At 58.5% G+C, this 24,610-nt stretch overlaps 1 protein-coding gene across 1 annotated transcript in view; it reads right to left on the bottom strand.

Annotated features, from left to right (window-relative positions):
* The window catches only part of AFAP1 (actin filament associated protein 1), a 68,852-nt gene that overhangs the window by 31,629 nt on the left and 12,613 nt on the right, over positions 1–24,610 (bottom strand). Inside the window, exons 2-7 of the mRNA XM_075544653.1 lie at positions 17,562–17,690; positions 14,717–14,814; positions 13,661–13,769; positions 12,578–12,789; positions 8,164–8,343; positions 1,342–1,437 (exon numbers count right to left, since the gene is read on the bottom strand). Of these exons, the coding sequence (XP_075400768.1) occupies positions 1,342–1,437; positions 8,164–8,343; positions 12,578–12,789; positions 13,661–13,769; positions 14,717–14,814; positions 17,562–17,688 (822 nt within the window). The 5' untranslated portion in view covers positions 17,689–17,690. The remainder of the gene's footprint in view (positions 1–1,341; positions 1,438–8,163; positions 8,344–12,577; positions 12,790–13,660; positions 13,770–14,716; positions 14,815–17,561; positions 17,691–24,610) is intronic.

Here is a 24,610-nt window from a genome sequence, read left to right as displayed (position 1 = left end):
GCCCTGTCATACAATGTGAGGTCATGCCGAGCCAGTCAGGGTGCAGGGAAGCACCGAGGAAACATATACTTTTCCCTCTAGTCCTTTAATGCTCCCCCCACTATCATGACCCCAATTCTACCTTACAAATCTGGCTAGACCAGAGCATGTACATGGGTACAGATAAAAGCTGGAAACACAGGGAATCAAGGACAGATAAACCCCTCAGGACCAATAACGAGAGTAGCGATACCAGGAGGGGAAGGGGAAGGTGGAGGAGAAAGGGGAAACCAATCACAATGATCCACATATAACCCCCGCCCTGAGGGATGGGCAACAGTAAAGTGGGTAAAGGGAGACATTGGTCAGTATACGACATGAAAAAATAATAAATTATCAAGTGTTCGTGAGGGAGGAGCTGATACCAAGGGCTCAAGGAGAAAGAAAATGTTTTGAAAATGATGATGGCAACAACTGTGCAAATGTGCTTGACATAGTGGATGGATGTGTGGATTGTGATAAGAGCTGTACAAGCCCTCGATAAAATGGTGAATAAAATAATAATGCAAGGTCATGCAGTCACTGGACAAAATGGACCGCCCTCCATGAAGTCACATCACGTCCTATAATACAGTGCATGCTGCAGTGTCAGGAGTTATGTAATTATCTCCATAAGGTAACCACGTGACAGCATGTGAGGACCCTCTACATGTGATACAATGTAATCACCCTCATCATGCACTGTAACCATCTCCCATAAGGCACTGCCATGTCACAGCGTGTGACGGCCCTCCCTGGATGCAATACGGTGCCGGGTTATGGAACCCCCCTCCCAGTGCCACATGCTCACATCCTAGAGTTCAGGATGACGTCACCAGCGTCCGCGATGTGAATCAGTGAAATTGTCCACACGTATGTTGTGCAGCATCTCTGCCCTCCACACTCGACATGGTAACGCAGCTCATGGGATGTCATGTCATGGCTCTCTGTCAGGTAACGTGCCCTCCCTTCCTCAGTGTGGTGAGCTCACACGATGAGACAGGGTGTAGCCCCCAGACTACATACACATGTGCTCACACGCTGTGTGTTTGTTTCTCAGTCTCTCTCTGTCTCTATCACTCGCTCTGTGTCTGTCTCTCTCTATGCCACACCCCCCTCCCCCACCTGCGAGCAATGTGGGGCATCATAGCCTGCATGGGTAGGACTTGCAGCTCCAGCGGGCTAAGCCTGACCAGCAGCAAAGCAGCCCCTGGTGGTGAGAAGCCGTTACCCCTGTGCCACCCCACCCACCACCCCTGTACCTCTCTCTGTGTGTTTAGAGAGAGCTCTCTCAGGCTCTGCCCACCCCCAGGGGAGACCCACCTTCTCCAACTCAGCCTTGTGCACGGGGGAGCTGGACAGGGGAGGGCACTCAGAGTCCAAGGGCGCATTGCAGCTGCTGCACACGTCCTTGATCACCTGTGGGAAGGGAGACAGGTGTGAGACCCGGGAGCCGTGGGTCCCGCCCCCAGTTAGCAGTAGCGGTGGCACAGGCAGGGGAGTAGGCCCAGGAGGCAGAGCCCAGTCCCAGGTGGCAGCCATTCCCTCACTGCTCCCAGTGACTGCAGGATAGAGCAGAACTGACCCCTGGGCAGCCCGGGTAGCTGTCTTTCTGGACAAGCCCACCAGGCCTTACCCCTCTGGAGTAAGTGAGTGGGTTTGAACCCTTCACCTTTGGGGTGGCAGGTGAGTGCTTAGTCACGTGCCACCAGACCTAATAGTCAAAATGAGCCATTTTGCTGTGTCCATTCTGACTCATGGTGGGTCCACAGGTCCACGTGGGGCTGCCTCGGGGTCTCCAATGGCTGGCCTTGGTACACAAACTGTCAGGCCTGCCTTCCACAGTGCCCCTGGGGGACTCCATGCTCCAGGCACCCTGGGGCTCCCCCATGCACAGGGGCAGAGAGAGCTGCAATGACCCCATGGGCTGGCGTCCTTCTGCCTGTGCCCTGAATAGACATTGTACAGATGCCAGAACTAGGGGTGTGTCCAGATCACAAGGGGAGACCTCTGCCCACGCCGCAGAGCAGCCAGAATCCAAACCTCTGGCTCTATCGAGAGCTGCCGGGGATGTGGGCAGCTGGAACGGACACCTGCCTCCCACGGTGGCCGCATCTCCGCCTGCTACAGGAGGTGCTATGACCGAGGTGGCTGGGGTGGGCCCTGTATCCGAAGCCACCCCTGAAGGGACTCAACCCGGTGGGTGACCTGGGTGCTCTCCCAAAGAGTCACACCAATGATTACGCAACTTCATGCTTAACATCTCAACCAGGAAGCCACCGAGACAGGTGCCAGGATGGACCGTGGCCCAGCAGTACTACGGGGGATTCAGCACCTGGCGGCAGGGAGAGGCAGCAAGGCCTGAAGTACATACTGCCAAAGAGAAGGCCAGGGAGCAGGCTAGGCAACGTGTGGCTCCAGCTGTCAAGCATTCTGGAAAGGGAGCATCGGAAAAGACATGAGAAGACTGACAGACAGGTGACAGGGAGGGTCCAAAGGGGAGCCCAGGGAAATTTCAGGGCAGAGAAACTAGTCTGTCAGGTCTCATCAAGGGACAAAGGAGAAATGATGCAGTTGTCGAAACCCACCGGGCTGTGCACCCCAAGGGAGTGCTTCTGTGAACCTGGACACCAGTTAGTTAACAACGTATCACTATTCCAGCTCGACACTGGCAACAATGTATCACGATGTATCTCAGGAGATGGGAGTGGGGTGGGCAGAGGGGCTTTCTGTGCTGCCTGCCCAAGGCCTTGGGACCCTACAACTGCTCTCTCACACACACAGTCTACAGTCCACAGAGAAGAAGGTGGCATCAGGGTCGGAGGAAGACTCGTTAGCAATCTGCAACATGCAGATGGCAGAGTTGCTTGCTGAGAGCTGGAAGGACTTGAAGTGCTGGCTGATGGGAGCCTGCAGCCGTCAACACGGATTCAGCACCACGGAAAGGAAATAACCCCCCCACCCACCCACCCAGGGCCCGCAGGCAGCATCATGAGATGTGGAGAAAACATTAGAGTGGCCAAAGATTTCACGGAGCTCTGGGCCCATGAGCTGTGCTTAGGGAAGCAGCAGCCCTCAGGAAATCAGGGGACACATTGCACGGGGCCAGGCGGCTGCTCAGGACCTGTCCGCAGTGCTGAGAGCCAGGGGGCACTCCGAGGACTGAGGAGTGCTTGACTTGAGTTCTGGTGCTTTCAGCCGTTTTGTGTGCACAGGGACGCTGGACACTGAATAAGGAGGACCGCAGAAGAGTCGATGCACTTCAACTGTGGTGCTGGAGAAGACTACGGACAGGACCATGGACTGTCAAAAGGACGAACAGATCTGTATCATGAGAAGAACGGCCAGAGGGCTCCTTAGAGGCCCGGATGGGGAATCTTGGTCTTCCATGCTTTGGGACATGTTGTCAGGAGAGGCCAGTCCCTGGAGAAGGACATCAGGCTTGGTAAAGGGCTTTGTGGCTCGTTTCTATTGAGTCAGCTCTGACCCACAGCGAGCTGTGACCCATTCTGCCCGCCCTCACCCTTGTCCCTGTGTCTGAACCCCCTGTGGTAGCCCCTGTGTCCCTCCATCTCCTTGAGGGCTTTCTGCTTCATCTGCCCCTGCACGTCACCAACCACAGGAGGCCTCGGGCGAGCTGGATGGGTGACAGCATCTACAACAAGGGCTCCAACATCGCGACGGTGGGGGGTGGGAAACGTCCGACGGGTCCCAGGAGTCAGAGCCAACTTGGAGAGGACTCACAACAACACAAATCCATTGTTTTAAAGCCACAGGTCCTTAGCGACCTGACTGGGGGTGGGGGTGGGAGTTGGGTTGGGGATCCCACCCTTGTCTGCCCCTGGTCTCAGGGTGGGGATGGCAGGGGGTCACAGAGTTCTTTACAGGGTGACTGCAGGCCAGGCTTGTTCCCGACGATGGCAGCTAAGAGAACTGTGTGAAGTTGGGTGAGCTGTGGGTTCTCATGTCCCTGTGGACTGGCAGTTCTAAGTCTGCAGGATGGTCACCTCCCATGCTGGCAGAGGCCCCATGTGAGCCATGGGCTGGCAGGGCACAGGGTGGCCACAGCCTTGGGGTGGGAAGAGATCCACCTCCAACCAGCTGGACGCTCGGGCTCAGGCTCGGGCCCTTACCAGCTGGCCTGCCGGGGAGTGTGTGCCCCATGCCCCGGAGACGCCACGCAGGCCTGGAGCCTCAAATCCTTATCTGAGGAGCAGAGCAGGGCTCCCAGAAGATGCTCTGAGCACTCACCCAAGGGGGCCCTGCTGGCATCAAGGAGCCTCTGTTCTCTCAGCGGTATCGCTGCCATCGGGTGCTGCAGCAGCGCCCCGCAGCCCCCAGGCTGCAGGAGGAAGCCCGCCCGGCCTGTGCCCCCCCATCCTCCTGGAGTCTGTGAGCCAGGTGTGGGATGGGCTGACAGTCTGGCTTCTCCGTGGACTGGAGCCACCAGCGGTTTCCCGGCCATGGCTCTCTTGTATGTTCTGAAGTCAGAGAATGAGCGTGCTAGTCTGTGCTTCAGATTACACACGCCGGCTCTTCCGGGAGGGTCGTGTCAGCCAGTGACTCAGTGAAGTGACCCTCCACGGAGTTCGTGGGGGGGCTGGGGTCCAGAGTCTGAGCCCCCTCAACCTCAGCGGGTGTCACCAGGGTTTCCTCTCTGACAGGCCTGGCTTGTCACTTGTCAGGCGCTCACCTCGCACACTGTCCCTCTTGGTGACAGGAAGAACCCCAGTCTCCACAATGTGCCCTCTGGATGCTGTATGTGTGTGTGTGTGGGGGGGGGGAGTCAGTCCCAGCTGGCAGAGACCTGGCACACAGCAGGACACACTGCCTGCTCTGCACCTGCCTCACCCTTGTGATGCCCGAGTCCCCAGCGGCAGCCATGATGTCTGTCCGTCCATCCCGCTGAAGGCTGTCCTCTCCTTCGCTGACTTCACCCACCATGACGTCATCTCCAGAGCCTGGCCTCTCCTCCTGAGCAGAGTGCTGTTCTGCCGGTGCCAGGGGCGGGGTCCGCAGGCTGGTCACTGTAACATGCACCGTGTGAGTGTGCCTGTTTGTCCGTCCATTAGAGTCGGGGGTGGATGGCGTCCATGTCTGTGCAGTTAGGAGCAGCTGCCGTCCACACGCTGGCTTGCCTGTGTCTGCTGCTCTCGTGTTCCTGCCGTCCTTGGGCATCGTGCCAGTGGCGGGATGCTGACGGAGGGCCACATGCAGCGGTGTCTGGGTTGGTTGAAGGACGCGCCCTGCTGCTTCTCAGAGAGGCTGTGCAAGTCTAGCCCCCAGCGGCTTCTCCACATCCTCTGCTGCATTTAAAATAGTTTTTGCTCAGAGTGTTCTGTGAGGCGATCTCTGCCTCGTTGTTATTTTAATTAGTGTTTCTCTCCTGCAGAGTGAGGGCAGCAGTCCCTCCTGTGCCGGCTGTCTGCAGCTCATCTCCAGGAAACTGTGCTCATGTTTGGTGCCCAGCTTTTCAGAGGGCCCTTTCTTTCTTCTTGTTGAAGTCTTGGCTTTCCAATAGGTCTTTGAAGTTGGCCCTTTATCAGATATGCTGTTGCTAATATATTTTCTTATCTAAGGCTGTAAACCTTGACAGGAGCAGGCAGCCTCATTTTTCAGTGGCGGAACAGCAGGGTCCAACCACCAACCTGGTGGCTTCCAGCCCAGCCAACACCTAGCCCACCCTGGCACCTGACCCACCCTGGCACCCAAGCTCCTAGTTGGACCTTGAAGAGAGGAGAAAGAACAATGACCTCTCCACAGCTCAGGACAATGACCCCTCCACAGCTCACACAACAATGACCTCTCCACGGCTCACGACAATGACCTCTCCACAGCTCACAGGACAATGACCTCTCCACGGCTCACGACAATGACCTCTCCACAGCTCACACGACAGTGACCTCTCCACAGCTCACGACAATGACCTCTCCACAGCTCACACGACAGTGACCTCACCACAGCTCACGACAATGACCTCTCCACAGCTCAGGACAATGACCTCTCCACAGCTCACGACAATGACCTCTCCACAGCTCAGGACAATGACCTCTCCACAGCTCAGGACAATGACCCCTCCACAGCTCACACAACAATGACCTCTCCACGGCTCACGACAATGACCTCTCCACAGCTCACACGACAGTGACCTCTCCACAGCTCACGACAATGACCTCTCCACAGCTCACACGACAGTGACCTCACCACAGCTCACGACAATGACCTCTCCACAGCTCACGACAATGACCTCTCCACAGCTCAGGACAATGACCTCTCCACAGCTCACACGACAGTGACCTTTCCATAGCTCACGACAATGACCTCTCCACAGCTGAGGACAATGACCTCTCCACAGCTCACATGACAATGACCTTCGCCACAGCTCACACAAACTGACTGCACAGGAGCAGGAGGAACTCCTGCTTCCAGCCTCCAGCACAGAGCACGAAGTGAGATGCCATGTCTGCCTCCAGGCTCCCAAAGAGCAGACAACTGACCCCTCAGTGCTGTGCTGCCCAGGGCCCCAGCCGGTGGGACACAGGCACAGAGGACTGCCAACTCCTTGGACAAGACCCAGGAGACCCGACAGACTGCCCACCCCGCGAGGGCAGAACCAGAGACAAGGCCGCTGGGGCCTCTCACACAGTGATGGCCCGGCTGTTGGCATCTGAGAGACACGCAGGAAGGTGTGGTCAGTCCCTCAGAGGTGGCTGTTGGGGTGAGCCTCAGCCTGGGGGTCCCAGATGGCTGGGTAAGGGGAGACGCAGGGGGAGTGGTGGGCAGCGAGAGCCCATGCCTTCCTCTGGGGTCACATGTCGGCTAAAGGGCTGCTCCACTGCAAACTGGGCCCTCCCCTGGGGATGGCCAGGGACCCTGGCTGCTCAGAGCTCCCAGGGCACGGCTCCAGGGCGACACCCCTTGCCGGGGAAAGACGGGCCCCAGGAAACCCACAGGGACAGTTCTGTCCTGTCCTGGAGGGTTGCTATGGGTCAGAATGGCACAGCAGGTTTGAGCTGTGGACACCAATTGATACTGACATCTCTAACACAGGCGTCACCCAGGTGGCACTGCACCCTGAAAGCCTGACAGCTCCAGCCCTGTCAGACCCGGCGAGGAAGAAAGGCCCGGAGACCTGCATCCAATGAACCTGAACCCCAGTCACTCCACCGCCGCTGAGTTCATTCTGACGGATTGTGAGACTGGACAGGGTCCTGGGACTGCCTGGCAGTCATCTTCCTCCCAGTGAGGCTGGGGGCTTCAAACCACTGACCTTACAGTCAGTAGCTCCATGCCAAGCCCACATCGCCACCCACTTAATGACCAACAGAAAAGCCCCGTGGGCCATTCGACTCTGTCCCATGGGGTCACAAAGGTCAGCTTGGAGGCACCCAACAACTGCACCTGTGACCACCCACCACAGAACCCGGAGCCTAGAGCCCCAGCTGCCAGGAGCCCTGCCCTGCAGATCTGGTGGGGTGGGGGTGGCGGGGGCGATGAGAAGATGCCCTGAGTGTGGGCAAGGACTCTTCTCCATATGCCTCCCTGCCCCTAGTCCTGCCCCTCTCAGTACCCTGCGGGTGCCACCCAGGGCGGGAGACGAGCTCAGGTCCCAGGGTGTGTGGCTGCCTGGGAAGGCAGGCTCAGCATCAAGGCCCCAGGGCCCCAAGACCCTCCACTGTCAAAGGCACACTAGTCAGGCCAATGCACGGCCACACTTGGAAACCCACGAGCGAACAAACGCAAGGAGAACAAGGTCCTGCCTCGTGGAGGAGGCCACCCTGCTGGTCAGACCGCCTGGCGTTCGGAACCCGGGAGACTGCGGCCCTCAGCCACCTTCCAACCCGGGGTCTGGGCCCGCCCTGGGGGGCGCCTTGACCAACCATCCGGGAGGCACTGGGTGTGAGGAACTGTCGGCCACGCACCTGAGAGGGAGGGCAGCAGCTGCCCGGGTACACAGCTCAGGAGCCGGAGAGGATGGGAAGGGAAGAAGTGGGACCTGGGGCAGAACTGTGTCCACTCTTAATGAGGAGTGAGCTTTTCTCTGGAGCCTGACACCCCACCCACCAGGAAAACAAACCAAGACACAAAGACTGCAGGCCAGCGTGGGGAGGGGCGGGGGGCGGCGCGCGGGGCAGGGCCGCTCACCCTGAGCCACTGCTGGGCCTGCTCCGTGCTCTGCACGGCTAGCACCAGGGGGTCGGTGCCTGGCTGCAGCAGCTTCAGCTGGTGCTTCTTCTTCTTGCCGTCCTGGGGCGCGTAGCTGACGCTGCAGCCCTGCAGGGCCAGTTCCATCTGGGGCTGCTGGTCCTTAGAGTTCTTGTAGCACTGCGGGGACACAGTGTGCGTGGGCTCGGGGATGTGCCACGGCCATGGCATCCCCTCCCCCCCCCACCGAGCACTGAGGCTGGGGTGGGGGTGTGGAAGATGTGGTGACATGGCACACCAGTCCAACATGGACGTGCCGCTCAGCAAGTAGGGGCATTTTGGTTCCTGACTCAGCAAGAGAAGGACGGGACCCTCCCCTCCCCTCCCCTCTAAGTGTCAGAAACACATGGTCGCGTCTGCTAAATGCTCCATCTGTGTCTCAGACACAGTGTCATGTCTGCTACCCGCTCCACCTGTCTCAGACACACGGTGTCATGTCTGCTACATGCTCCATCTATGTCTCAGACACACAGTGTCACATCTGCTACCTGCTCCACCTGTCTCAGACACACAGTGTCACATCTGCTACCCGCTCTACCTGTCTCAGAAACAGTGTGACCTCTGCTACATGCTCCATCTGTCAGACACATGGTGTCACATCTGCTACCCGCTCCACCTGTCTCAGATGCACGGTGTCACGTCTGCTACACGCTCTATTTGTGTCTCAGACACACAGTGTCACATCTGCTACATGCTCCATCTGTGTCTCAGACACATGGTGCCACGTCTGCTACCCGCTCCACCTGTCTCAGACACACAGTGTCACGTCTGCTACCCGTTCTACCTGTCTCAGACACAGTGTGACCTCTGCTACATGCTACATCTGTCTCAGACACACAGTGTCACGTCTGCTACATGCTACATCTGTCTCAGACACACGGTGTCACATCTGCTACCCGCTCCATGTTTCTTGATTAGTAACCCCAATCACTTGCTGCTCCCTGTTTACACCACGTTTGTCCGCTTTCTGGAAGGTGGAGGAATGATTATATTAAGCGGATGATGTACACAGAGATTTGCTCTCTGGTGGAGAGGAAAGTCCCAGACTCCACATCAGTGGACTTCCTGCAGACCCAGCATTTCCATGAGCGGCATCCACCCAGGCACTGTCCCTAAGACTTGGGGGAGAATCTCAGGACCAGGGGCTGGGCATGTTTTGGGTGGCGAGCCTCGGTGGCTTGGGGGCTTCTGGGTTGGGGTTTACAAATCTGGTGTCTCAAGCCCGCCAGGTGCTCTCCAGGAAAAGGGGGCGGCTTTCTGCACATCAGGCACAAACCCCCAAGGGAGCGCTACCCTGCCCTGCAGGGTCGCTACAGTCAGAACCAACTCGAGGGCAGCAGGCCTAGTCTGGTTCTCTTTGTCTGGTCTGGGCTACAGCCCGGCCTCAACTTGCTGCAATGAGGCAAGCTCAGGTGGTGATCTGCAGGAAGTTCTAAAGTGAAGGGGTCTGGAGGGCCTGAGGAGGAGCTTGGACTCATCTTGAGCTCTTGCCAACTCCTTCACCCTCAGCAGCCTGGACCCTCAGTGCCCCGGTCCCTCAGCAGCCTGGACCCTCAGTGTCCCGGTCCCTCAGTGTCCTGGTCCCTCAGTGTCCCAATCCCTCAGAGCCCTGGTCCCTCAGAGCCCTGGTCCCTCAGTGCCCTGGTCCCTCAGTGCCCTGATCCCTCAGTGGCCTGGTCCCTCAGTGTCCCGATCCCTCAGTGCCCTGATCCCCCAGTGCCCTGGTCCTTCAGTGCCCTGATCCCTCAGTGCCCCAGTCCCTCAGTGTCCCGGTCCCTCAGTGCCCTGGTCCCTCAGCAGCCTGGACCCTGTGTCCTGGTCCCTCAGTGTCCAGGTCCCTCAGTGTCCCAATCCCTCAGAGCCCTGGTCCCTCAGAGCCCTGGTCCCTCAGCAGCCTGGACCCTCAGTGTACCAGTCCCTCAGTGTCCCGGTCCCTCAGTGCCCTGGTCCCTCAGTGCCCTGGTCCTTCGGTGCCCTGATGCCTCAGTGCCATGATCTCTCAGTGCTCTGATCCCTCAGTTCCCTGGTCCCTCAGCAGCCTGGTCCCTCAGCAGCCTGGACCCTCAGTGTACCAGTCCCTCAGTGTCCTGGTCCCTCAGTTCCCTGGTCCCTCAGCAGCCTGGTCCCTCAGCAGCCTGGACCCTCAGTGTACCAGTCCCTCAGTGTCCTGGTCCCTCAGTGCCCTGATCCCTCAGTGCTCTGATCCCTCAGTTCCCTGGTCCCTCAGCAGCCTGGTCCCTCAGCAGCCTGGACCCTCAGTGTACCAGTCCCTCAGTGTCCTGGTCCCTCAGTGCCCTGATCCCTCAGTGCCCTGGTCCCTCAGTATCTCAGATCCATTGCTGAAAGTCTGTGAATAAGAAACTGTTTTCTCTTCGAGTTAAAGGATGCTCCCCTATAATCCTCAGCCCATAGTCTCTGCCAGTGGTTATTTCTGACTCGCAGTGACCCTACAGAACCCAGGAGCATCAGCCTCATCTTTCTCTGTTGAAGTAGATGGTGGTATCGAACTGCCGCCTGGAGGTTAGTAACAGCTGCACTACATGGCTCCCGTCATCACTCTAGCGGTGAGTAAATTAAATGTGGGACCACTACAGCAGGCTCATTTTAATACAGTGGTTAATTCTGTGTGGCCTGAGAATGATGCTCTAAATATCAAGTGAGCCTTGGCAGAAACATAGCTCCCCAGCCCTGGTAAAAAATAATGGTCTGTGTAACAACTTTCCAGCCCAGTGTTCAAGCTGACCAATCAGAACAGCTGATACCCTGCCTCCAACCAATCACTGCCCAGTTTTCACCTCCTGATCTTGTAATTTCTGATCAGAAGATTATAACTTTGTTGCTGGTGTTTGTTTCTGTTCACAGCTGCAGCCTGGAATGCCTCTTCTGTTTAGTCCATGGTTTGGACCCCATAGCCTTCATCTCCATGGAAGTGTGTGTGTGTGCGTGCGCACATGCACACACGCACAAAGGGCTTCAAACAGCTCATGCCAAAAGAGCCTCCTCCTTACTCAAGCCCCTCTTCCTCTCTCTAAGGGTCCCCATCTGATCACCAGGCTCTGATCCCCCTGGGTCCAGGTTTTCTCTGCCCTCCTAGCTGGCCTCCCTTGCGGGGGTAATAAGTCATCAGTGTGGCAGTAATGACACTGCGAGGCGACTGCTCCTCAGTCTGGAGGCCATCAGCACCTGAGGCGATTCATAACTGTCTGGTCGCACGGACACCCGTGCTGCACAGGGCAATCAGGCTCAACTCCTCCCAAGTCCCAGCATGCTGGAGAGGAGGGGCCCTGCCCCCCAGCTCTGAGCTGACTCTGCACCCCGCCCCCACTCCGGGGGCTCAGATCAGGAATGATCTCCAGAGCCCTTTGCAGCCTATTTACTGGAGAATGTATCCTAGACTGTCTGTCTGTCCTTCCTTCTTTCTTGCCAACTGCCGTTTGCCCTTTCTCAGAACAAAACCAAACCCACTGCCATCAAGTCGGCACCCTGACAGGATGGGGCAGAGCTTCCCCTGCCGGTCTCTAAGCCGGTGACTCTTCTAGGGAGGAGAGAGCCAAGCAGACTGCCTTTGCCCCAGATTGCTTGCCTTATAAGCCCAGGGCAGCATCTGGGACGGTCTCAGCTGGGAATCACTTAGGCCACCAGGTTGCAAACCATGCCCGCACACTGTCCCGCCAGGCACACAGCTGTTCCCGGGCAACATGCAGGGTCTCGGCCCCTTGCCCATGGCAGACCACACTGGGTGTCCGTGCAGAAGCTGCTTCCGGGACCAGTCACGTAAGCCCTCACACAGTCTGTTGTGACCCTCACACGTTTCAGTGGCTTCTTTCTTTCTTTTGTTTAATCCCAAAGTTAATTTGGGCCAATATATTCTCAAGTGCAGCACATAAACTACATCAGCTATGGCATCTGGGGCTGGAGGGGGGCAGGGAGGGAGGATGGAGGAGAAAGGAGAGAGGGACCGTGTGTCTTCTCCCCCCTGCACCTCCTGTGACTGACTCGTCACAGTGGGGACCAACCAGAGGCATCTTCCCATCTTTTCCCCACCCCCTCCGGCCTCTCACTTCCCCAAGCATTTCCTTCCTGGCCAGCTGGCCAGCCCGCTGGCCCCTGGAGTCCCGCCTCCATGACTTGGCTCTCAGGAATCCACTGGCCCAGGGGCAGGGCAGGGGGAGCATCCAGCCCAGCCTGGCTGGCAGATGAGCCTGCACTCCCAGGGCCGAGATGCAGGGGGTGGACACGCTGAGGGAACAAGGTCATGGCCTGAGGGTGGGCACCCAGTCTCCGCCTTCCCCTGTGGAGGGCAGTGGGGCCTGGACACAGAGGTGGTGCGGAGGGTGGCCACGCTGGGCATTACCAGGAGCTTGTTGTCCTTGACGACACACAGTAGCTTGGTCCACTGCCCGAAGCGCTTCTTCCTCAGCAGGAAGGCACAGATGCGGGCATCTCTCACCAGGTCCATGGAGGCCTCTGCGGACGGCCACTGATGCCGTGCACCCTTGCCCTTGCCGTCCTCCTCCTCCTCATCATAGGACTCGTATGAGCTGCTCATCACATCCGAGTCGTAATCTTCAGGAACAAGGAGACACAACAGGGTCAGAGGGGAGCCCTGTCCGAGGCAGGGCGCCGGGGGCGAGACCCCGCACAGAGACTGAGCAGGTGAGCACCCCTTGAGAGCACTAAGGGGTCCCCTGGGGTCTGCGTCGAGCACACGGCAGGGCACACGCACACAGAGTCGGTTGGCCGGTGAGGGCACTGCCACATGTATGAAGAAGAGGTGCATGAGGCAGTGGGAACCCCAACACAGAGCAACCACTGAGGGTGTGAGGGGGGCTGTGTGTTGGGCTACCAGCCGGACATGTGGTCATGCCCACTCTAGGGGCTGGCAATCTGCTCCCAAAGGGTCACAGCCTAGAGGACCCCCAGAGCCACTCTGCTCAGCAAGCCAGGGATGGCCGTGAGCTAGAACTGATCTGATGAGAACTACCAAGGACAATGACAACAGGGGCTTACATTATGGCAGGGGGGTACATTATGTCACACTCCCACTATGTCCATGAGGATAGGGTAGGCATCCCACCAGGTATCCTTTGAACCCAGGGTCCCTACACTGAGAACCTCCTAGACCCAGAGGACACAGCGGGAGAACCCGGGGACAGGGACAGCGCAGGGCAGTGAATGTGGACAGCAGAGCCCTGCTGGAGACACCCTGGTGGGCTTCTCGGCCCACAGAGTGAGGTGGATGTGGTGAGGTGTGCCATCCACAAAGCAAGGGAGCTAATTAAGCAAGGTGGGAGCTAACAGGTTCGTCCTGGTGGGCCAGCTGACCTTGGCCCTTCCCCGAACAGGGCTAAGGGGACACCCTGTCCTGCTCTGGCCTCTGCTCCATCACATCTAGGCCAGAAAGAGGCTACCCAAGCTCGCAGCACCCGACACTCACTGGATGTGATGTATTCCGGAGCTTTCCCAGGGCTCAGCGGCACAGCTTCCTCGTAGTAGCCTTCGGGCAGGGAGGCGGTGGGTAGAGGTGGTGGCCGGCTGTCTGGAGGCTGGGGAGGATGGGAGGAAAGAGAAACAGGACAGGTGTGAATAGAACCCCTAGGCGGGCACCCGGCCCTGAGCCACACTGTCAGAGCAGCAGGGACCCCAGTGACCCTGATCCGTGTCACACATCCCCTTCATCCGTGGGCTGTCACCAAGCTCACTGATGTCACTGATGTTCCCATCAAGAGGGGGCCTCTGAGAGGCTTCAGAGAGGGTTGCCAGACAAGCTTTGAGCCTAGGAAGAGGGACCTGGCACACCAACTCCAAAAGAGTAGCCAGTACAAACCTCTCAGTCCACAGCGTGGCACCATACAACCTACCTGCATGCCAACCTATCCATCCACCCATCCACCCACCTACCCATCCACCCACCCATCCATCCATCCATCCATCCATCCATCCATCCATCCATCCATCCATCCACCTATACCCTATCTTTCTATCTCTCCATACTTATGAGGTATCCATCCATCCACTTAACCCTCCTATCTATTATCCATCCATTTATTTATCCATCTACCTATCTACCTGTCCATCCATCTACCAAAAAACCAAAAACCAATCCATCTACCTATCTATTTAATAGCCTTGTCTTCAGTCTGGTGAAAAAGAAACTTCCAGGTGTGGGCATGTCTCCTGTACAAGGCCAGGGTGGCAATGTGGAACCATGTGCCCCAGGGTCGGTTCTGACCCGATGACCTGGCTGAGCATCAGACACAGCCAGGCCTGTTTTTTGGAAGAGCCTCTGGGTGGACCGGAGCCCCATCCTTTACATCTGCAGCTGAGCGCTCACCCCCTGTGCCACCCAGGGCTTCCACTAGAAGCTCATAGGTCCCTAAAAAGACACCCACCAGGGTGCCCCGGTCAAGGTCCACCTTCAGCTCCCTGCCCTGCATGGTCATCAGGCCCCATCAGCCGGGCCGGCTGCTCCTGCGAGCACCTGGGGACTCACCAGCCAGGGCTGAGGGATCTCTGGCAGCGGCAGCTGAGGTGGGGCCGGCAGGGTGTTGGTGATCTCTGGTGTCTGCCCATGATCTCGGCCTTCAAAACCTGTAGTGAGGGAAGGACCACAGAGTGAGGGGGATGGGGGCAGACCCCCTGCTCCTGGACCAGAGCCTCAGTGAGCTGGGTCTCTGTGTCCATGCAGCAGGCCGGTGTGTGAGACCAGGCTCGGGTACTGAGCGCACACCCTGAGGAAGGAAGGGCGCCAGGCAGGTGCCCTTGCTCGTCAGGAGGAAGAGCAGGAGCGGCTCACAGAGAAAGCAGACCATGTCACTGCGCACTGCCGCTGAGCCTGTCCCCATGCATGGCGCCCCTCCTGTGCCTGGGCCTGCCCACAGCCTTTCCTAGGCCACTGCCCTTAGGGGTGGTGAGGATGCCCTCCGGGGTACAGGCAGACATGGGGCTGCGATGGGGGCTTATGTAAGCAGGTCCACCATCGTGAGACTGGTGCAGGGCCGGGCAGCACTCCCTTCGGTTGTGCACGGTCTCCGTGAGTCGAGGCAGGCTCAGCGGCACCCCCCTCCAAAGTGACGGTGACACAGCGACGGCGACAACAGCCATCCTGACCGCAGCTGTGACCACAGCAACCACGACGACCACCAAGAAACCCACGGAACCAACATCAACAATGACCACGGGTTACAGCCCTCATGACGATGTTGTCCACAATGCCATGACAGAGGACACCCAGGACAAAGACTGCAACGACAATGGCGACGGCCAGCCAACATCAACCATGACAAACACGACAAACAACGGCAACACGACCATGGTGACCGTGACAGCGACGACCACCATGACCATGGAGACAACGATGAGAAGAAAATGGCCGCAATGATGACAGTGACAGCAGTGACAACGCTGACAACAGCCACTACCAAAACGACCACAGTGACAACCATGAGAATGACCATGATGGCCGCAAGGACCGTGGCAGTCACAGCACCAGAGTGACGTCGAAGAGACCAACCACAGCAGTGACAGTGACATCAAACCACGGCGGTGACAGTGAGGACTGCGGCTGCATGACCATGGCCCCCACAACGACCATCCAGGGAGTAGACCACCAGGCTTCCTCCACAAAGCCACAGGCCACCAGGGCAGCTACAGCAGATGCACAGCCGCTGCCCCCTGACACCCGGCCCAGGCCTCTCAATGCAGTCCCAGGCAGGGCTTGCCAGGCAGTAACCTTTCCAGGGGCAGACAGCCTCACCTTCCTCCAGAGGAGGGGCTGATGGGCTGGAACCGCCAACCTTAGAGCTGGCCCATGAGCTAGCCCATGGAAACAATGGGGCTCCCAGAAATGATGAGAGGCTACCATGGGCAGGGCAGGGAGGGTATCTTCATGGTGGTAGAATGGTCTGAAAGAGGGGGGAATGGTCCATGGGTCTTGCCCATCCCGGGAGCTCACCCAGCAGATCACTGTCCTGCAGAGGACCCCCATCACTGTCCTATGAAGATGGAGGAGCTGCGGCCATCTCTCCTGTAAGGTGGTTGCTCAGTAACTCCAGGGGGTGGGCCTGCGTCCACTCACTGTCCTCAGTCACAACAGCAGGTCCTGCAGGACCTCCTTGGTGGTGATGTCACAGCCCTCAGGCACCTCTCACACCTGGACCTGATCCCACACTCCAGAGATCACCCTTCAGCCAATCAACAGGGAGGGCATCCTGTGGAGGGGCAGCAAGGGAGAGGAAGGCCCTCAACGAGAGGGGTCCACATCCTGGCCGCAACTGTGGGCTGGGGCAACACCTCTCAAGGACCAGACGGTGTTTCTTCCATTGTGTGTCGGGTCAACGGGACTCATGGCTGACAGCAGCATGAGCCGGACATCGACAGGGGGTGGGTGAGTGGGGGGGACGGGGACGATGCATTCCTGGGAACCAGGGACCATAGGCAACCAGCAGGCCCAAAGTGGGAGAGCAGGGCGGAAGGAAGGACCGAACCGCCCAGGGTCAGTGGACAAGACGGGCAGCACGGGACGGAAGACACAGGCACGTCCACTCTCACACAGACCACAGTGACAATAATGAAGGCCACTGGAAGTCCTGTCCCGGAGCCGCCCGCAGGCCTGGGACCCCCACTGGGTCATTTCCCTAAGGCCTAGACTGGGACGTGGCCAGAGCCCCAGCAGGGCATTGAGTCGGGCCTCCTGATGAATCTCCAAATGGCAGGGAGGACTTGGGGTCCCCACGCCTCCACCTTTCTCTTCAAGCCTGCCCACAGCCCAGGGACTGGCACAAACACAGTCCAGCCTGGAAGTTTGACAAATAACTGTTCGTCTACACCCAATGAGCAACTGTGTTTGTCTGAGCAGTGAGGGCCAGGTTGGCTGGTCAGAGAAAGGCAGGTGGAGCCCCCGACGGGCCCCCGGTCCCCCTTCATGTCTGCAAATGAACGCACCTGTGACTCAGTCTCAGCCAAACAGGACAGGCCCCCAAGGAGCACTTGGCCCTAGTTGTTCCTCCCGCCTGGACCCTCCAATCATTTGCATTTCAGGACAAGCTCAGGCTCGGGGAGGATGGGCAGGTGATGTGCTTTGGTGTCACCAGTCATTAGCTATCAGAAGGGCAACACTGGCCCCAGGACAGAACTCGCAGGGGTGGGAACGAGGAGGCTGGGGTGGGGGTAGTCCAAGGAGGCAGGGGATGAAGGGTGGATGCTGAGGGGACAGGATGCATGAGAAGCAACAGGGGTCGAATGGAAAGCTGACCATAGCCCTGTGAGCCTGCCGGTTCCCAAGAAGCACCCTCGGTGGTTGAAGGTGGCGGGGAGGAAGTGGGCCATGGGGAACAGACCTTTAGGGGCTGGGATCCTGAGCAGGATGTTGGCAAGGACGGCCTTCTTCTCCCGGACAGTGGAGGTCAGGTGCTCGTGGTCCAGCAGGTCCAGAAAGAGGCGGAGCTCCACAATTAACTCCTCCATGGCTGTGGAAACAGGAGGGAGGGTAAGCATTGGCCCACTGACCAGGAAGAGCCAACCAATGTCTGCCCCCAGCCCCCGCCCCCGCCCCAAGCAGTTCCTCAGTAGCGTGACTGCAGGACTCAGAACCCCACCATGGAGGCCCACGGCTGTGGTAGCTGAGGGGGAGAAGCCATGACCCGCACACCGCAGACCCTGGTTCTCTCACAGCCAGTGCCTCTGAGGGGACCTGTGTGGTGCTCAGTGTGAGGTCTGCGGACCCAGGCCAAGGCAGACCAGGAACAAGGCCTGGAGACTGACTTCTGAAAACCACAAGGTCAACATGGCACCCCCATGTTAGGGGCACTGTCTGCTGCCACCAAGTCTGGGCCCAACTCACGGAACCGCACGGCGCCTGGCCCTGCATCAGCCCAGGCTCACGTGTACCCAGCTCATCTTGGAAAGGAGCGCACTAGGCCCCAACTCACGGAACCGCACGGCGCCTGGCCCTGCATCAGCCCAGGCTCATGCGTGCCCCGGCTCATCTTGGAAAGGAGCGCACTAGGCCCCAACTCACGGAACCGCACGGCGCCTGGCCCTGCATCAGCCCAGGCTCACGCGTGCCCGGCTCATCTTGGAAAGGAGCGCACTAGGCCTGCCTTTCTCTCCAGTCCATCTCAGTCTGCAAACTCAGCGGAAACACGCAACAGCACGCAAGCCTCCACCACAGACGTATGCGGCCATGCACAACTGCAGTGCCCTGCCGGGGACTGGAGCTCCATCTCCTGCACAGAAGGCGGGAATTCTCTGCCGAACCACCTACCACCTACTGCGTGCCCACTACCACAGACTCAGAATAAGGTGCTAGAGAATGACCCTCACACAAAAAAGCACCAGGCCAGTTGGTTTCATGGGGGCTTCTATGGCCCATGTTAGAGACCAGGATGATGTACACCCTCGGTTCTCAACCTGTGGGTCGCGACCCCTTGGGGGTTTTGAAGACCCTGTCACAGGGGCCACCCGGTTCATAACAGTAGCAAAATGACAGTGATGAAGTAGCAACGTAAGTAATTTTATGGTTGGGGGTCAGCACCCCACGAGGAACTGTGTGAAAGGGTCACAGCCTCAGGAAAGTTGGGAACCACTGATACAAATGGTCCCAGAGATTCTGACAGTGCATTTCCAAATCCCTTCTTTCTTTCTGAGGCAGACCTGAAAGTGCTACATGAATCTGGAGAAAGAAGTCCAAGACCCTGCAAACACCCGAGCGAAACCCCAAAAGGAGAGGCCGGCACAGCCAGGGGTGACCCCGGACGCAGGGACGGCTCAGCAGCAGGCCCGCTCCGATGCATGCCATCCACTGTCTCCGCAGCCTGTGACGGGATCCGATGACGCTCCAAAAGCACTGACCGAGGCCCTCCCCACTCCTGACATCCTTTGGGAAGTGGAGGTACGGAATCTTCCTCACCACGATCCGATGGTCACAAGCACGACCTTCAAAGCAGCCCCCAGGGTGCAGGGGTTTGGGTGCTGGGCTGCCAACCACAAGTTTGGTGTCTAACCCAGCAGCAGCTCCGCATGGGAGCGAGGCGGCCTCAGTTCTCACGAAGATCCAGGGCTCTGGAAACCCTGCGGGAGTCAGAATCACCTCCTTGGCAGTGGGGAGACCGCCACCCCCATGCCTCTTAGGTAAGGTGACCAGACGTCCCACTTTTGGTGGGACAGTCCCGACTTTTAACAATTTTTCCCACGTCCTGCGGCGTTTTTAAAAAGTCCCGATTTTTAACAAGAATGCAGGACAAGCTAGGGTGTATGGTTTTCGGCTGCCATGTGGCTATTTTGCCAGGATATGAGTTTTATCAATGGTGTCCCGCTTTGCCAATGTTAAAATCTTAGGGCGGTCTCAGAACGGGCTCGATGGCCGTGGGGGTTTGGTTTTAGGTTTTGGGGGACAGTCTGAGCCATGGGATTCAACAACAGAAAACCATGCAAAATGTAAAACCAGAAAGAGGAAAACGAAAAGCCGTCTCTGTCCACAAGTGAGGGGAAAAGCCAGCCAAGGCCACCAGTGGCCAAGCACACATCACAACAAGCAAGGGGACGTGTCCACTCTGCGCCCGCGAGTTCCACGCCAGGCACTACACGAGGGGGCAAACGGGAGAGAGGCCCCGTCTGTAGGAGCAGGAGACAGGGCCGCACACTGAGTTCCCCTTCTAGGCACCGCTCAGCACAGGGAGGCAGTAGACACTGCGTCTGCCATGTGCGCATGTCACAAGGTGTGCCCCACCAAATAGAGTGCACGGGCACCCCACTGTAGTCTGGTGTCACAGTGCTGTGTGCTGAGCACCGCCCCTCTCGGTGTGCGCGCGGCAGGAGCAGAGGTAGCCGTGACTGCGAGAGGCCAGGGGTGGGCTCTGGCTCCCAGGGACCCAGTACGCAGCAGAGGGACACGCTGCCGGGCCTGTGCTGTCTTCCCAATCGCAGTCAGGGCCGAACCATTGTGATGGTGGCGGTGTCCATCCAGCTGATTGGGGGGTCTACCTCTTTTTTTCTTTTTGCTGCCCCTCTATTTTACCAGGGACTCAGCGCTCCCAATCACACAGCCGAGGCACGTCAGACAACGTCCACATCACCACGTGGGAGCTCAGGAGCGACTCCGTGCTCAGTCCCACCTTGCTCTTCAGCACTGACAGAGGCCGCAGACTAGAAGCCGTGATGGGCAGGGGTCACACACTGGGCTGCTCACGGCAGGGTGGGCAGTGGGAGACCAGCAGGTGCCCCATGAGAGAAGAGACGAGGGGGCTTTTGACTCCCACACAGAGAGACTATCTCAGAAACCCACCAGGGGCAGCACGACTCTGTCCCACAGGGTGACTGTGTGCCCACGGTGAATCGGCGGCCATGAGTCTGTGCAGTAGATAGGCGGCAGGCATGGGAAAGAGTCACCATTAGAGGCAGGTGGGGATGTGAAGGAGTTATGCTAATGAGGCGGGATTACAGGTGGATGGAGCTGTGGGCAGAGGCCGTATCACACACCAATCTCTTTTGAGACATGAAAGGGATCCAATCAGAGGACACCCGAGACCAAGAAACAAGAGCTGGGGACAGAGTGCCAACCCAGGGCCCCTGTGCCGGGAACCTTCTGCACCTAGAGGACCAGTGCCAAGAACTGTCCCCCAAAGCCAGCTGGGAGAGCCTTCCCTGGAGCTGCTGCCTGCTGGAGGGCTTGTGGGGAGTCAGGACGACTGGAGAGGCACGGGGCATCGGAAACAGGAGGGGCTGGTGGAGAATGTCTGAGGGCTGAGGTCCATGGGAGGAGGACCAGGTTTCCCTGGGAGGAAGCGGGGCCTGAGCACTCCCAGGGGCGAGGCTTCGTCTCGTGCTTTGGATGCACAGTCAGGATAGGACAGTCCCTGGAGAAGGGTATTGTGCTTGGTAGAGAGGAAGGTGGCAGTTATGTCATCTTCTGTTAACCTGAGCGAAGGGGTGGAGTTCAGGCTGTCAATCAGGCCATATCCAATGAGGCCTCTGTGGGCATGACCTTCTCCTAAGGATTCTGGGAACTCCTGTCTTCCTCCCTGGAGGCGGGGCACACTGTCTGCCTGAGAGACATTCCTGTTGACAAGCCACATGAAGCTAAGGATAGAGCCAGAGCCTTAGAGTGGGAGAAGCCATGAGGAAACCCACACCAGCGCGGAGATGCTTCCACAGCCACTGGATATACAAGACTTTCCATCCCCTGGCCTGTGATCTTCTTACATTCAGCATCATTGCATGTGTTGTGTGAGTCTGAAGAGGACTTTATAGAGTGGTATCAGACCTAAGGGCTAATATCAGACTTGTGGACTCGATCTGGACTGGGCTGTTTTCTTAATGTACAATTGCCCTTTGAGATAAAGACACACACACGAGTGTTTCTCTCGTCCACCCAGATGAACACAGCAGTAAAGGAGAGGAGGTCCTCACATGGGAACCATCGTGAGGACGGTGCAGGGCAGGGTGGTGCTTCCTTCTGCTCTGCACTATGCATCAGAGGCGACTGGCAGGACCGACAACCACCTCCGGTGTGAAAATCCCTTTCTGCAAGTTAGGGTCCCCCCTTTGTAGTTCCTGCCAGTACAGCAGGAGAGACCTGAGACTAAGGGCTGCCCACCTGCCTGCATGTTTTAGGGACCCAGCACTGGGTAGACACACATCCCCGATCTGCAGCCAGACGGGGAAACTCAGACACAGACATGAATACAGATTAAGATACAACAAGTGAAAGAGACGGTGACACACGTGCCCCCACACAGAGGAGGTGCCCCTTGGGGTCCCCAGTGACCGAGGGTAGTGGAGAAGGTGTCTCTGGTCCCTTGTCTCTCTCCAGGCCAAGGAGGGGATGGCCCGGGGTGCCTGCACCTGTGGTTGAGAGGACACTGCTGTGCCCCCACAGGAGCCAGGGGGGGCGGGGACAGCTGTGCTCAACAGAGCTCAAGATGCAGATGTAGCTGAGCAAGGGGAGGGGGATGAGCAGAGGGAGGCCAGGGGGCATAACTGTCCCTGACCCCCACCCCTGATGCTGATCCTCATACCAACCCAGCTGCAGGTGCTAGTGGCTGGACCCGTGGCAACTGGAGGCTGGAGGCGGAGAGCAGGTTCCAAAGCCCAGGTGGAGCACATCCACACATCCACACATCCACACACACACACACACACACACTGAGGCTGAGCTCAGAGGCAGCAGTTAGTCTTGCAGACAGGTCTCTCTCCTGGCCGAGGCACAGATGCCCTTACCCCCACCATGGCCCAGTGGCTGCTCTGTGACTTCCAGGCAGGTGTCCACTGCCCTTGGTGGTACTTTATTTGGTATCTACCCACTGCTCACCGCCTGGTCAAGCTCCAAACACCCCGCAGCCTTGTGGGATGGCAGGGGGCACAGAGGTTCCTGGGAAAAGCACCACTGTGGGAGCCTGTGGGGGCTCTGCTGTCCCAGGGGGTTGCTGTGCTGGGGAGCAACCTGAGAGCGCTCAGGACAACAGTCCAGGGGAGCAGACAGACAGACAGGACAAGAAGTGGGCCAAGGCCCAGCCCAGGGGAGCACAGACAGGGCAAGGAGCGGGCGAAGGCCCATGCCAGGCTGTGGCACCAAGTGCTCACCAGCCCCTCAGGCTGTGGACATTTGACTGCCGACTGCCCCGCAGTCATCAGCTGCTCAGCCAAACAGCCCGCGGGACAGATGGCCTGGGACCCATCCCACTCCCCAGGACAGAGGCTTTGTGCAGGACAGGTGGTAATCCTGACAGTTTTCATGGATTCTCCGCTGCCCTGGAAGATGGCATAGGGGAGAGGACCAGCAGCTGCCCAAACCATGTGCAGACCAAGACCTCCCCTGGGAACACAGGTGGGGCCCACCAGGATCTTGAACAAAAAGAACTCCTTGCTGTGTAGTCAGTCGCCCCAGGGACCCTCCGGGATGGGCAGACCTGCCCTGTGGGGCTCAGAGGCTGTGACTCTTCTGGGGACAGACAGCTCCTCTTTCTCCTGAGGTGGCTTCAAACTGCCGACATTGCAGGTAGCTGCCCAGGCCTCACTCACTGCTGCCAAGTGGATTCCGACTCACAGCAGCGACCTTGTAGGGCAAAGATGAACTGCGTGGCTGGCAGTTCAAAACCACCAGTAGTAGCTCGGAGGGAGAAAGGCCGGGCTCTCCACTCCTGTCGGCAGTGAAAGTCAGGCAAGCGCACAGGGGCCGCAATAGCTATCGACGCAATAGCAGTGAGCTTGGGGTTGTTGTGGGTTTCTGAGCCTGCACCTCCTTACAGGAGTACAGAGCCTCATCTTCCTCCCATGGAGAAGCTAGGGGTTTCGAACCACTGACCTTGAGGCTGGTAGTCCAACTCATAACCAATGCTCCACCAGGCCACTCCCAGGGCACCTGATGAAGCCCTTCAAACTGCTGTGAGACCCCGAGACAGGGTGGGAGCAGGCTGCCGGGGACATGCCCAGGGCCTTGTCTGGGCAGTTTGTACTGTGCTCTGTGAGCACCCAGCTGAAGCTCCAGATGCGCCGAGGGGCTGGGCACTTGCTGTGGGTACTGGTCACAGGAGCAGGGGGTGGGGGGACACAGCAGATAATGGACCAGCACAGTGGGGCCTCTTGTCCACTCAGGGGAGCATCTGGAGAGAGAGCCGTTACTGGTCCTGCAGGGAGTGATGTCGCAGACATCTATGGGACAGGTACACCCTGTCCTGCAGGGCCCGCACTGAGTCAGAGTCAGAGTGGGAGCACCCAAGGCAGGGGCGTGGTTTTCTGGTACTGGGGGTGGGGCAGAGAGCATGGCTGAGGAGGGGAAGGAAGGGGGAGGGGACGAGGGAGAAGGGGGAAGGGAGGGGGAGGAGATGGAGCACTGGGGGAGGTGGGGGAGGAAAAGAGAAGAAAGGGGGAGGGGAGGAGGAAAGAGAAGGGAAGGAGGGGGAGGAAGAAGAGGTGGGGAAGGGAGGGGAGGGAGGAGGGGGAGGGGGGCCACCCCACAGGAAGCCGGCAGCTGTCCCCAGGGAGCTCCCGTGGAAACTGCTGAGTTGGCCTTGCCTGCCTGGGCGGCATGCGGGTGCCCTCAGCTCTAGAAAACGTTTTAAAAGGAAAAGATGGGAAACGCTCTCCCCTGGCCCCTCCCTCACAGCAGCAAGCCAGCCCACAGTGCAGAAGGTCTGGGGCAGCTCCCAGGCAGCGAGGTGGGGGTGGGGGAGCTGGAACCCCAAGGGGAGGCTGCCTGGTGCACCAGGCTGTCCTGTTGAAGCTGCAGGGCCTGCATCTGGGAAACCTGGGGCACAGCCTGGTCTTTGCCCAGGCAAGCCCCACCCCACCAGCTGCCCCCACAGGCCACCCACTCCTGCCCCAGCACAGCCGCCCACCTCCTCTCCCAGCCCCGCCCACCACCCCTGATGTCACCAGGAGGGGCTTCCCG

This window comes from Tenrec ecaudatus, chromosome 3, assembly GCF_050624435.1.
Source record: "Tenrec ecaudatus isolate mTenEca1 chromosome 3, mTenEca1.hap1, whole genome shotgun sequence".
Lineage (NCBI taxonomy): Eukaryota > Metazoa > Chordata > Mammalia > Afrosoricida > Tenrecidae > Tenrec > Tenrec ecaudatus.
This window is presented reverse-complemented; position numbering and strand designations above follow the sequence as displayed.